General features: G+C 46.9%; 1 protein-coding gene across 1 annotated transcript in view; it reads left to right on the top strand.

Annotated features, from left to right (window-relative positions):
* The window catches only part of adamts18 (ADAM metallopeptidase with thrombospondin type 1 motif, 18), a 249,863-nt gene that overhangs the window by 189,255 nt on the left and 46,125 nt on the right, over positions 1–14,483 (top strand). Inside the window, exons 16-17 of the mRNA XM_078210979.1 lie at positions 6,428–6,569; positions 11,013–11,139. Of these exons, the coding sequence (XP_078067105.1) occupies positions 6,428–6,569; positions 11,013–11,139 (269 nt within the window). The remainder of the gene's footprint in view (positions 1–6,427; positions 6,570–11,012; positions 11,140–14,483) is intronic.

Here is a 14,483-nt window from a genome sequence, read left to right as displayed (position 1 = left end):
AGTTTGCAGATGATACAAAGATATGTAGAGGGACAGGTGGTATTGAGGCAGCGGGGGGCTACAGAAGGATTTGGACAGGTTAGGAGAGTGGGCAAACAAGTGGCAGATGGAAAAGTGTGAGGTTATGCACTTTGGAAGGAGGAATGGAGGCACAGACGATTTTCTAAATGGGAAAATGCTTAAGAAATCAGAAACACAAAGGAGTCCTTGAGGTTCAGTCAGCAGTTGAAAGGCAAATGCAATGTTAGCATTCATGTCGAGAGGGCTAAAATACAAGAGCAGGGATGTACTTCTGAGGCTGTATAAGGTTCTGGTCAGACCCCATTTGGAGTATTGTGAACAGTTTTGGACCCCATATCTAAGGAAGGATGTGCTGGCCTTGGAAAGGGTCCAGAGGAGATTCACAAGAATGATCCCTGGAATGAAGAGCTTGTCTTATGAGGAATGGTTGAGGACTCGTTGGAGTTTAGAAGGATGAGGGAAGATCTTAAACATAGAAACATAGAACATAGAACAGTACAGCACAGAACAGGCCCTTCGGCCCACGATGTTGTGCCGACCTTCATCTGAAACCAAGATCAAGCTATCCCACTCCCTACCATCCTGTTGTGCTCCATGTGCCTATCCAATAACCGCTTAAATGTTCCTATTGAAACTTACCGGGTACTGTGAGGCCTGGATAAAATGGACGTGGAGAGGATGTTTCCACTAGTAGGAAAAGCTAGAACCAGAGGGCACAACCTCAGGCTAAAGGGTCAATCCCTTAAAACAGAGTTGAGGAGGAATTTCTTCAGCCAGAGAGTGGTGAATCTGTGGAACTCTTTGCCACAGAGGGCTGTGGAGGCCAGGTCATTGAGTGTCTTTAAGACAGAGATAGATAGGTTCTTGATTAATAAGGGGATCAGGGGTTGTGGGGAAAAGGCAGGAGAATGGCAGGAGTCCAAAGATGTGCGGGTTAGGTTGATTGGCCAGATTAAAAATTGCCCCTTAGAGTCCTGAGATGCGTAGGTTAGAGGGATTAGCAGGTAAATATGTGGGGGTAGGGCCTGGGTGGGATTGTGGTCGGTGCAGACTCAATGGGCCGAATGGCCTCCTTCTGCACTGTAGGGTTTCTATGATTTCTATGATGATTTCAATGGGGATGAGGAAAAAATCAGCCATGATTGAATGGTGGAGCAGACTCGATGGACCTAGTGCCCTAATTCTGGACTGTGGGAGGAAACCAGAGCACCTGGAGGAAACCCATGCAGACATGGGGAGAATGTGCAAACTCCACACAGACAGTGACCCAAGTCGGGAATCGAACCCAGGTCTCCGGCACCCCCAAATGTAATGAATAATAAATCAAAGGATTCAAACAAGCATTATTGGAGTGTGGAAATTGTGACAAGGCTGGTATTTGTTGCTCATTCATTGTTGACTTGAGAAGCCAATGGTGGGCCCTCTTGAATTGCAGGAGGTTTGATGCATCTGAGTGCTTGCTCAGCCACTTTGGAGGGAAATTAAGAGCCAGTCACATCAGTTTGAGGACTGAAGCCACCTGTAGGCCAGACTGGGTAAAGACAGCAGGTTTCCCACCCTGAAGTAAATGAATGAACCAGCTCATATTCTGCAACCATTTCCTCGTGGTCACTTTTGTTGAAAACAGATTTTTACTTGCAGCGCGCAAGAAACAATACTTTTCACTGTCTGTTAATACATGTGGCAATAATAAATCAAATCAAATCAAAGATGTGCAGGTTAGGTTGATTGGCCATGCCAAATTGCCCCTTAGTGTCAGGGGGATTAGCAGGGTGAATATGTAGGGTTACGGGGATAGGGCCTGGGTGGGATTGTGGTCGGTGCAGACTTGATGGACCGAATGGCCTTCTTCTGCACTGTAGGGCTTCTATGACTCTATGAAACTGAGTGAAATCAGCTCAGGTGCCCTGCATTACGCATTCACATAGTTTGCAGGAAGGAACCTCGGATAGTGACTGGCAGCAGATTCCATTGGTGACTCCCAACCTGCTCCCTAGCCCGAAGCTAACAGCTGAAATGTGGAAAGGTTGGTTGTGGTCGGTGCGGGGGGGGGGGGGGGGGGGGGGGGGGGGCACGGGGGGGATGCAGCAATTCCAACACAGCTGGCGATAAAGGTAATGATCCACTTTGAAGGGATAATTGAACGTGAGCAAGGAATTATTTACTCTGGAGGATGCTGTTTGTCTTTTTGTCTTCCACTTTTGCCTTGAGCTAAACTCGCAAAGTGTAGTTTCAGCAGAATTGCACACTCGGAAAAAAAACCTACAGTTCTGCCTCATTCCAGATAGTGTGTTTATCGGGATTTAGGAAGCTGTAAACTTTATTGCACTCAAATCCTGTGGTCAAGAGGGCAGAATTTGTGTTTAATGTCAGTCACTGGTATTTAAGGCAGAGCTTAAGGACTCTTAATCACGAATGTGGAAATGCTGATAAAAGCTTTTTTTTTAATGTCAACCATAAAGTTCGGAAAGGGCTGATAACTGGTGAGAAACTTCTGGAATGTTTAGGCCCAGTGAGGTGCAGGTCAGAGCCTGAAAGCAGTTTAGGTTTGTAAATTCTTTCAGTAAGAGACAGTGAAGAATTCAAGCAGATAGATATAGCTGGAGCTCTCTTTCTGAAACACATAAAACATGGAAGAAAGGCCAAGAAAGATGGTCATCAGTCAAAGCCTGTTCTTCCTTCCCTGTCCAACCTGGTGGAATTTGAAAATCCAGCTCACAGACTGAGAGGCTGTAAAGGCAGCACTCCGGGAAGAAAGCTGACAAGGAATAGTGCGGGAAGATGGCGTTGAGGTAAAAGATCAGTCATGATTTTGCTTGAATGGCGAAGCAGGACTGAGGGGCCGAATGGCCTATTCCTGGTCCTATGAATTATCATCATGGAATCCCTACAGTTCAGAAAAGGCAATTTTATGATCTGTTTGAGACTTTCTGTGAGTTGGAGATACCAGCGTTGGACTGGGGTGGGTTAAAGACCAACAGGTTTATTTGGAATCACAAACTTTCAGAGCACTGCTCCTTCATCAGGTAATGAAGGGACTTTCTGACAGAGAGTGCCTTGGTAAGATACTGTGTCAGAGTATACTGACAGAATATCTTACCCAGACCCTCTCCCCCGCTATATCCCCATAACCCCACATATCTCCCATGGGTAATCCATTTATCCTACATATCTCGGGGCACTAAACGGCAATTTAACATGGCCAGTCCGCCTAACTTGCACACCTTTGGACTGTGCGAGGAAACCAGAGCACCCGGAGGAAATCCATGCAGACATGGGGTGAACATGCAAACTCCACACAGACTGTGATCCAAGGCTGGAATCGAATCCAGGTCCTTGGCACTGTGAGGCAGCAGTGCTAACCACTGTGCCACCGCGCCACCTCATATGTTCCTACTTGGCTGTGTCAGAGACTCCTCTTGTCCAATGGTTGTAAGGGTCCAATCTGAAATGGACTTTGGCCCTTCACTACCTGATTTAAGTGGGTATGGGCTCAAAGGACAAAGCATTGTCACTCTCCCCAAGCAAGTAGTCCTAATCTTGGAGCACAGTATACCATCCTGACACTCCTCGCACCAGTCAGTTCCTCCCTGTTGTAGCAGGATGGCTATTAAATGCTGAATTTGGTGGTCGCTCCATGGTGGTCAGGAGCCGAACTGGGGCTGTCCATTCCCCATCTTGTGTAGGACATTTGGGGACAACTGGGACTTGCTCCCTTCATTCCCCTGAACTTGGATTTGAAAGGTGAAAAATCAGCGTCTGGCGTATTGTATTGCCCACTAATTCAATATCTCCAACCTGGCCTTTCCAAACTGTGATATTGGTGATCTGCACTGAGTTAGTGCTGGGAATTGGATCAATAATTGAAGGGGAGCAGATTGCATGGGTCGGGAGAAAGGACAAGGGAGTAGGAATAACAGGATTGCTCTTCAAAAGTGCCAGGCCGGACTTGATGGGCCGATTGGCCTCCTCTGACCAGTGCTAGTCAATGATTCAAAACTCTACTTAACCGTTCATGAACTTCCAAATGAAAAAGAAAACAGAAAAAATTGCATTTATATAGCGCTTTTCATGACCTCTGGACATCTCACAGTTTACAGCTATGAAGTCCTTTTGAAGTATGGTCACTGTTGTAGTGTAAGAAATGCAGCAGCCAATTTGTGCACAGCAAGCTCCCACAAATAGCAATGTGATAATGACCAGATAGTCTGTTTTTCTGATGTTAGTCAGGGATGAATAATTGACCTGAACGCCAGAGAGAAAGCACTTCCCTGCTCTTCTTTCAAATAGTGTCATGGGATCTTTATATCCATTGCAGACGGCATCTGGGGCCTCAGGAGCGCAACCACAGAATCACACAGGACACTTGCAGGTTTTGAAACCATGCAATGCAGGAATGAATATTGCCAAGTTCACACTCCCATGGCCTGGATCAGTGATTATACAAACACACTGGGCGCGACCTTACTGCCGCTCACGCCACATTCCCGCTGTAGCAAGGTTGGAGAATTTGGCGGCCAGCCAAATCTCCATTCACTGCGGCAGAATGGGAAAATCCCACCGATGTGAACAGTGGTAAGATTCTGGCCTCTGTCACACAAACACACACACGCACACACACACATGCACTCACAGTGCGCATGCATGCCCATACTCACACACACCCACGTATATATACACACACTCGCACTCTCTCCCACATACACACATTCACAATTACACTCTCACCCACAAACATGCATTTAGACTCTCCCACGCTTAAACTCTGTCACACACAAATGCACTCACTCACACGCAAGCACACAAACACACACTCATATAGACTCACGCACACACAAATTCACACACTCACTCACATAGACACACACAGACGCACACTCATAGAGACTCAGACTTGGGGCGCCACGGTGGCACAGTGGTTAGGACCGCTGCCTCACAGCACCGGGTTCGATTCCCGGCTTGGGTCACTGTCTGTGTGGAGTCTGCATGTTTGCCCCATGTCTGCATGGGTTTCCTGCAGTTTCCTCCCACAGTCTGAAAGACGTGCTGGTTAGATGCATTAGCCATGCTAAATTCTCCCTCAGTGTACCCGAACAGGCGCGGAGTGTGGCGACTAGTGGATTTTCGCTGTGACTTCATTGCAGTGTTAATGTAAGCCTACTTGTGACACTAATAAATAAACTTCCAAACTTTTCAGGCTCACACTCATTCACGCACTCGTTCATTCACTTGCACAGCCCCACACGCATTTACACTCACTCATAAACATAAATACATATCACTCCTTCAAATCTGGCCTGATGTGCATCACTGATTTTCTTCTCTCCTCTCATTGGTAGCTGTGCTTTCAACCACTGGATGTTAGGCTTTCGGAATTCCCTCTCTAAACCTCTCCATCTCTCTGAGAATCTACGGCACGGAAACAGGCCCTTCGGCCCAAACTGGTCCATGCCGACCAGAATGCCCATCTAAGCAAACACTATTTGACTGCATTTGACCCACATCCCTCTAAACTTTTCCTGTCCATTTATCTGTCCAAATGCCCTTTAAATGTTGTCAATGTCAGGCAATTTTCAGAACAATTACTAAAACCGAACGCTTTGACAAGATCTCTCTCCTCATATTTGCTTTTGTACCTCAGTGCTGAATTTTGTTTGATAATCTCTGTTGCTCAATGTCTTGGGCAGTTTAACTGCATTAAAGATGCTATGTAAATATCATTTTTTTTTGTAGAGGGCACAGAGGAAGAGAAGCCTGCTGTTCCTGTGGACAGAACGACGCAGCAGGATTCTCCTCTTGATGAAGATTAATGTAACTCTCATTGCTTACCCATTACTCACCAGGTGCATGACATTCTGCTTGGTTAAACTGCTTTAATCATCAATACGGAAGTGTGAAGAGGAAATGGGCACTTTGTAGAATGTTACAGCACAAAATGAGGCCATTCATCCCATCATGTCCATGCTAGCCCTGTGAAAGAGTTGGTCAGTTTGAACCAAGCCCCTGCTCTTCCCCCATAGTCCTGCAGAGATTTCTCCTCCATGTTTTTAATCAATTGAATCTCATTCATGACCCTTTCCCAATCACAACTCACTGCGTTTTTTAAAAATTCTCTTCTCTTCCCAACCCCGCCCTTCGTTTTTCTGTCAGTTACCTTAAACCTGTCCCCTCCAGTTACCGACCCTCCTGTCACTGGAAATAACTGCTGCCTATCTACCCTGTCAAAACTGTGGATGATTTTGAATCCCTCTATTAAATCTCCCTTACCCTTTTGATGTATTATTTTGTGTGACGGAGAGCAATTGACAATAAACCTATTCAATGTCTCTTTCTTCCCCATCTCCCTCTGCACCCCCCGCCACCCCCCCCCCCCCACCCCACCTCCGCCCCCACTCTTAAACTTCAGATCCTTTTACAAGGCAAGAATCCAGGTATCGCCTGGGAGTACACGTTACCGAAGGCCATTAATGAAAGCAAGACCACTGTTCGGAGACACAACTACACCTGGGTGGTCGTGCGATCGAGTTGCTCTGCATCGTGTGCAGGAGGTGAGTAACTCTCTTGTTCATCTGAAGAAAATGAAACACTCTCCTTTTCTTCCCCCCCCCCCCCCCCCCCCTCCGCCGACCCCAAACTCCCCCTGGGAGAGTGAGAGACAACAGACGATTTTCTGTTAAAGGCACAGAGTGTGGCATTGTCCTTTTCATAGCCTGTAGCCCGCTCAGCAAAAGCAAGCACATATGTTCTTCCTATTTTTTTGTCGGTGTCTAAAAGCCTGAGGCCTGGCTCAGCATATCCCACCGCCACCCCCCCCCCCCGCCCCCCATCCCCCGACAATGGTGACGAGAAACACACAGTGATTGTCATCTTAATTTTGTTTTAATCTCATGTGTGCTTTTTGTTTCCAGCGGACAATCTATTAGATTGTTACAGGTTCGTTGTGAGACATGGAGGGGTTTAGAGCATGCCCTCTGGATATGTTCTCTCGGTCACTTTCAAGGGGAGACGCTGGCCTAGTGGTATTATCATTGGACTCTTAATCCAGAAACTCGACTAATGTTCCGGGGACCCAGGTTCGAATCCTCCCACGCAGCTGGTGGAACTTAAGTTCAACAAAAAAGAAATCAGGAATTGCAAGCCTCCTGATGACCATGAAAGAGTCATAGACGTTTACAGCATGGAAACAGACCCTTTGGCCCAACTTGTCCATGCTGCCCGTTTTTTTAAAAAACCCCGAAACTAATCCCAATTGCCCGCATTTGGCCCATATCCCTCTATACCCATCGTACCCATGTAACTTTCTAAATGCTTTTTAAAAGATAAAATTGTACCCGCCTCTACTACTACCTCTGGCAGCTTGTTCCAGACACTCACCACCCTCTGTGTGAAAAAATTGCCCCTCTGGGCACTTTTGTATCTCTCCCCTCTCACCTTAAATCTATGCCCTCTAGTTTTAGACTCCCCTACCTTTGGGAAAAGATATTGACTATCTACCTTGTCTATGCCCCTCATTATTTTATAGACCTCTATAAGGTTACCCCTCAGCCTCCTATGCTCCAGAGAAAAAAGTCCCAGTCTATTCAGCCTCTCCTTATAACTCAATCCATCAAGTCCCGGTAGCATCTGGTAAATCTTTTCTGCCCTAGTTTAATAATATCCTTTCTATAATAGGGTGACCAGAACTGTACACAGTATTCCAAGTGTGGCCTTACCAATGTCTTGTATAACTTCAGCAAGACGTCCCAACTCCTGTATTCAATGTTCTGACCGATGAAACCAAGCATGCCGAATGCCTTTTTCACCACTCTGTCCACCTGTGACTCCACTTTCAAGGAGCTATGAACATATACCCCTAGATCTCTTTGTTCTGTAACTCTCCCCAACGCCCTACCATTAACTGAGTAAGTCCTGCCCTGGTTCAATCTACCAAAATGCATCACCTCGCATTTGTCTAAATTAAACTCCATCTGCCATTCGTCAGCCCACTGGCCCAATTGATCAAGAACCCGTTGCAATTGGAGACAACCTTCCTCACTGTCCACCATGCCACCAATCTTGGTGTCATCTGTAAACTTACTAACCATGCCCCCTATACTCTCATCCAAATCATTAGTATAAATGACAAATAACACTGGGCCCAGCACTGATCCCTGGGGCACACCGCTGGTCACAGGCCTCCAGTTTGAAAAACAACTCTCTACTACCACCCTCTGGCTTCTGTCAAGAAGCCAATTTTGTATCCATTTAGATACCTCACCCTGGATCCTGTGAGATTTAACTTTATGCAACAACCTACCATGCGGTACCTTGTCAAAGGCCTTGCTAAAGTCCATGTAGACAACATCAACTGCACTGCCCTTATCTACCTTCTTGGTTACCCCTTCAAAAAACTCCATTAAATTTGTGAATTAAATTAAATTTAAAACTGTTGTCGATTGTCGGAAAAACCCATCTGGTTCACTGATGTCTTTTAGAGAAGGAAATCTGTCATCTTTACCTGGGCTGGCCTACATGTAACTCCAGAGCCACAGCAATGTGGTTGACTCTCAACTGCCCTCAGGCAACTAGGGGTGGACAATAAATGCTGGCCAGCCAGCGACACCCATGTCCCACGAATAAATGAAAAAAAAGTGTGACATTCATCATAAACTGGACTCGGATCAATTAACCATTCAGGACTGAAGTGAGGAAAATTTCTTTATCCAGAGAGTGATGAATCTGTGGCATTGACTACGATAGAAAGCAGTTGAGGCCAAAATGTCGTGTGAGAAGAGGAAATTAGATATAACTCTTGGGGCTAAATGATCCAGGGAAATGGGGGGAAGGAGGGATCAGGATATTGCTTTTCACGATCAGCAATGATCAAGATGAATGGTGGAGCAGGCTCAAAGGGCCGAATGACCTATTCCTGCTTCTAGTTTCCATGTTTCGATGTTTTACGCTTAGCACTTGGCGTTCAAGAAGGAAGTTGTGTTTTTGTAACATCTTTCCCAACCTCAGGATGTCCCTAAATGTTTCACAACCCATCAAGCACTCTTTGAATCGTAGTTGCTGTTGTAGAAATCATGGCAGCCAGTTTACACACAGCAAGCTTTCACAAAGAAGGATACAATAATAGTTTACAGGGCAAATAGAATGCAGGCCTTAATCTCAAGGATGCTCGAATATAAAGAACCATATTCCAATTACATAAACCTATTGATCCCAAACAGGCTACAAGTTCGCATGATAGACTTAGAGAAAATGTTTTCTCAGTGTGGGAGCCAAAAACTGGAAGTCACTGCAACAAGACAGTCACTATTTAATCCAATCGGGAATCAAGGGGATACTTCTTTTCCCAGGGAACGGTTAGAATGTGACACCCACCATCACAAGGAGCAGTTAACAGCACATATTTATTTATTAATGTAGGCTTACATTAACACTGCAATGAAGTTACTGTGAAAATCCCCTAGTTGCCACACCCACACTCCAGCGCATGTTCAGGTACACTGAGGGAAAATTTAGCATGGCCAATGCACCTCATCAACATGCCTTTCGGACTGTGAGAGGAAACCGGAGCACCCGGAGGAAATCTACGCAGATAAGGGGAGAATGAACCCGGGTCCCTGGCGCTGGGAAGCAGCAGTGCTAACCACTGTGCCACCGTGTTGTCCAATACATGTAAGGGGAAGCTAGATAAGGTATGGGGTAAAAAGGTCTGGAATACTGAAAGGACGAGATGGAATAGGGTTTGTGTTGACCATTAATGATAGTGTGGACTATATAGGCTGAACGCAATAGGGAGGGTCAGAGAGGTTTACAGCATGGAAACAGGCGCTTCAGCCCGACTTGTCCATGCCGTCCTGTTATTAACCATTAAACTAGTCCCAATTGCCCACGTTTGGCACAGCCTCAAAATAAGGGGGGGCCGGTTCAGAACAGAGTTGAGGGGGAACTTCTTCTCTCAGAGGGTAGTGAATCTCTGGAATTCTCTGCCCATTGAAGTGGTGGAGGCTTCCTCGTTGAATATGTTTAAATCACGGGTAGATAGTTTTCTGATCGATAAGGGAATTAGGGGATATGGGGAGCAGGCGGGTAAGTGGAACTGATTCGCTTCAGATCAGCCATGATCTTGTTGAATGGCTGGGCAGGCTCGAAGGGCCAGATGGCCTACTCCTGCTCCTATTTCTTATGTTCTTATGTTCTTATCCCTCTGTACCCATCTTACCCATGTAACTGTCTAAATGCTTTTTAAAAGACAAAACTGTATCCGCCTCCACGACTGCCTCTGGCAGCTTGTTCCAAACACTCACCACCCTCTGAGTGAAAGAATTGCCGCTCTGGACCATTTTGTATCTCTCCCCTCTCACCCTAAACCTACGCCCTCTAGTTTTAGACTCCCCTACCTTGTTAGGAGATGAGGAGCCATTTTTGTAACTCATTGAGTTATGATCTGGGATGCGCTGCTTGCAAAGGCGGTGAAAACAGGTTTAATAATTTTCTAAACGGGGCTGGGAATATTTGTGGGAAAGGAAAATCTACAGAGCTAAGGGGAAAGTGTGACTAATAGCACTTTCAGGAAGAAGGCACAGGCATGATGGGCCAACTGGCCTCCTTCTGTGCGGTATCATTCTTTGATTTTGTGAAGATCAGGAACCTGGGGTGCTTTTCTCTGTCCCAAGGAATGTCAAGGCAGATCATTGCTCTGCAGCTAATTCAGCAGAGCCCAGAGCTGGAAGCTGTGCTGCCTTGGTAGGAAGGACAGTTACCACATGCATTGCTTCAACAGCTCCCAAGCTATGAGTGAAGCATTCAGCTGGAGTTCTTCCACATGCTGTATCACCTCATGGACCATCGTTTAAAACAGGGAGCGAGCATTCAGAATTCTTCATGGAGAACTGTGACCATGTTAAAACAAAATTAGATCAACTATCAAGATCCACACTGCTGGATGATGGTGGATGACAATAATTAGTACAAGTATTCACAAGAGTTTGCCTTTCTTGTAGGAAAAATGGTGAGCACTTCCTATTGTCTACAGGACCACCTCACTCAAGTCAACTCCACCCTGTGCCTCACACAGACACGACCAGTAACAGGATCGATTACCTGCAACACACAGCCCTGCCCTGCAAGGCAAGTATTTTTCTTTGTTAATTAAGGGTATTGAAAGTTGCGCTCCTGACAGTGCCGTACTCCCACCAGTTTTGACACTGTCAACCTATTTGACTTGCCAAGACTCTGGAGTGGGATTTGAACTCACAAGCCGCTGACTCAGATGGGAATGCTACCACCAAGCCGCGGCTGGCACCGTGCGGATGTGAAAACGTGGGAGCCAGGGGACAAGGCAGGGACTGCAATTCCTAATGTGCATTCCGATTAAAGTTAATTTATGAGTCACAAGTCGGCAGACATTAACACTGCAATGAAGTTACTGTGAAAATCCCCCGAGTCGCCACACTCTGGCACCTGTTCAGGTACACTGGGGGAGAATTAAGCATGGCCAATGCACCTAACCAGCTCATCTTTGGACTGTGGGAGGAAACCGGAGCACCCGGAGGAAACCCACGCAGACACGGGGAGAACGTGCAAACTCCACACAGACAGTGACCCAAGCTGGGAATCGAACCCGGGTCCGTGGAGCTGTGAGGCAGCAGTGTGAACCACTGTGCTACCGTACAATGTGTGAAGCCGTGCAGTCGTGGCTTGGGAAATAATCTTTGAGATGTGTACCCGGTGGTCGCTGCAGAGTGACGCTGTTTCAGTTTGAAGGGCTTCAGGTTTAGTGCAATCTATCAGTCGCTGAAGATTGTAGGTGGTCTCTGTGCAAGGAGCATCGAGCCTGGTGGTCTTTGTATTTGTTGGGACATGTGAAGTCAAATGTATGGGGTTTCCCTGTGTTAGTCTTTGATTTAATTAACTGGATTTGGTTGTCTGAATGGAGGAGAACCCCATTATTGATGTGCTAATGCACTGTTTCAGTGATCTGCAATAGGATATATAAGTATGAATGCCAGTCACACTCGGAATAAACAGCCTGGAGTAGGGAACTAAGGCAAGGTAACAATGTTCGAAACATTGCCGACCCCAGGGACTGGTAATGAATCCCGTCTGCAGGGATATAGTGTTCAGGAAAGGAGCTGGTGTAACATGAAATGGGAAGGACACCTGGGGGGGGGGGGGGGGGGGGGGGGCTGAGAATGTCAATCCTGTGGGAGGTGTAAAGTTACACAATGAACCTGCTCTGGTTAGTGTGAAAGAATAGAGCTAACACTTGGGCTTTACTCAGGGTTAGATGGGAAAGAGCCCAGCTCACCTGAATAAGAGTACGTGAAAACAGCAAAATTCTTGTAATGGGGAGAAAGAAAGACTTGCATTTATAAAGCACCTTTCGCATCCACCAGACAATCCAGTGTGCTTCACAGCAAATGAACTACAAGCTGCTGTTGTGGAATACCTGGTGGTCCATTTGCACACAGCTCCCACGCACAACAATGTGACAATGGACAGATAATCAGCTTTTGTAATGTTGATTGAGGGATAAATGCTGGTCAGGGCACCAGGGATATGCCCCCTGCTCTCCTTTCAAATAGTAAGAAGTCTCACAACACCAGGTTAATGTCCAACGGGTTTGTTTGGAATCACGGGCTTTCGGAGTGCTGCTCCTTCATCATTTCATACCACTCACCTGATGAAGGAGCAGCGCTCCGAAAGCTCGTGATTCCAAACAAACCTGTTGGACATTAACCTGGTGTTGTGAGACTACTTACCGTGCCCACTCCAGCCCAACGTCAGCATCTCCACGTCCTTTGAAATAGGGATGGGATCTTTACATGTCAAGCCAAGAGGATAGATGGGGCCACGGTTTAATCTGACCTGAAAGACAGCACCTCTAACCGTGCAGTGCCCCATCAGTACTGCATTGGAGTGTCAGCCTTGATTGTTGCGCTCAAGTCCTGGAGTGGGACTTGAACCCACAACCTAGTGACTCAGGAAAGAATGATACCAACTGAACCACTGGCAGACCTGAATGGAGTTCGGGGGGATATCAACTAAACTTAATCGAAGGATACTTCAGTTATTTGAAGCACGGCCTTTTCAAGTAAGTGGTGGACCAAGGAGGCGGGGGGAGGTACGGTGGTGTGGTCCCCTCCTTTATAGGCACCCCATTGTCCACAGAGGGGACCCACAACAGCAGTAGCTTTCCTCGTGGCAAAGTGCATCCCTTTCTCCTCCCTTCTCCCTCCCCGCTACCACTCACCAAAGCCTGTCTGCCTGACTGGCATCTCCCAGCCTATCTCACCTGTCCAAAAGGATACCCCAACATTGAGGCATTCTCTCTCCATGGTGCTGCAGCTACAGCAGTGGCCACCGTTAACTGTGGCACTGTTGAGGTGTCAGCCCTCTGATTGGGCTGTCAGCTCAGCGAGAGATCCACAGTCCTAAATGGGACGAGGACCCTTACAGCGGCCATCGCTGGAAAGCTCCTTTCACCGGCTGAAGAGGGGTCATCTCCCACTTTTGACCTTCAATAGCAGGACTTCACCATCAACAAGAAAATTTAGGCTATTGACTCTGGTTGGTCTGCGGTTAGATTGCCCCACCAGGTGACCATTCTTAACTTGTGAGCACAAACAGTTTATTGATTAGTGTCACAAGTAGGCTTACATTAATACTGCAATGAAGTTACTGTGAAAATCCCCTAGTCGACACACTCCGGCGCCTGTTCGGGTACACTGGGGAAGAATTTAGCATGGCCAATGCACCTAACCAGCATGTCTTTCAGACTGTGTGAGGGAATCAGAGCACCCGGAGGAAGCCGGCACAAGCACGGGGAGAACGTGCAGACTCCGCACAGACCATGACCCAAGCCGGGATTCAAACCTGTGTCCCTGGCTCTGTGAGGCAGCAGTGCTAACCACTGTGCCACTGTGCTGCCCTTCAGATCTTTGAAGTACTCCAATTCTGGCATCTTGCACATCCCTGGTTTTAATCATTCTATATTGGCAGCAGGGCCTTCAGCTTCCAAAGCCTTAAATTCTGCAGTTCCACCCCAAACGCTTTTTATGTTGCTCCCAAAACCCATCTGCTTGAATGTACATTTGATCATCTGTCTGATATTTCCTTCTGTAAGAGTGTCAAATTTTATTAATGCACCTGTGAAGTGCCTCAGGATCTTTCCTACATTGAAGCTGCAATATAAATGAAGTTATTGATGAGTTACACATTTGCTGCTCCACTGAGCAACATCATCATGGGGCGGCACAGTGATTAGCACTGCTGCCTCACAGCACCAGGGATCCGGGTTCAATTCCCGCCTTTGGTCACTGTCTGTGTGGAGTTCCACATTCTCCCCGTGTCTGCGTGGGTTTCTGTCGGGTGTTCCAGTTCCTCCCACAGTCTGAAAGACGTGCTGGCTAGGTGTGCTGGCGATGCTAAATTGACCCTAATGCCAGGGCATTAGTAGGGTAAATATGTAA

The sequence above is a fragment of the Mustelus asterias genome, chromosome 4 (assembly GCF_964213995.1).
Source record: "Mustelus asterias chromosome 4, sMusAst1.hap1.1, whole genome shotgun sequence".
In the NCBI taxonomy this organism is placed as follows: Eukaryota; Metazoa; Chordata; class Chondrichthyes; order Carcharhiniformes; family Triakidae; genus Mustelus; species Mustelus asterias.
This window is presented reverse-complemented; position numbering and strand designations above follow the sequence as displayed.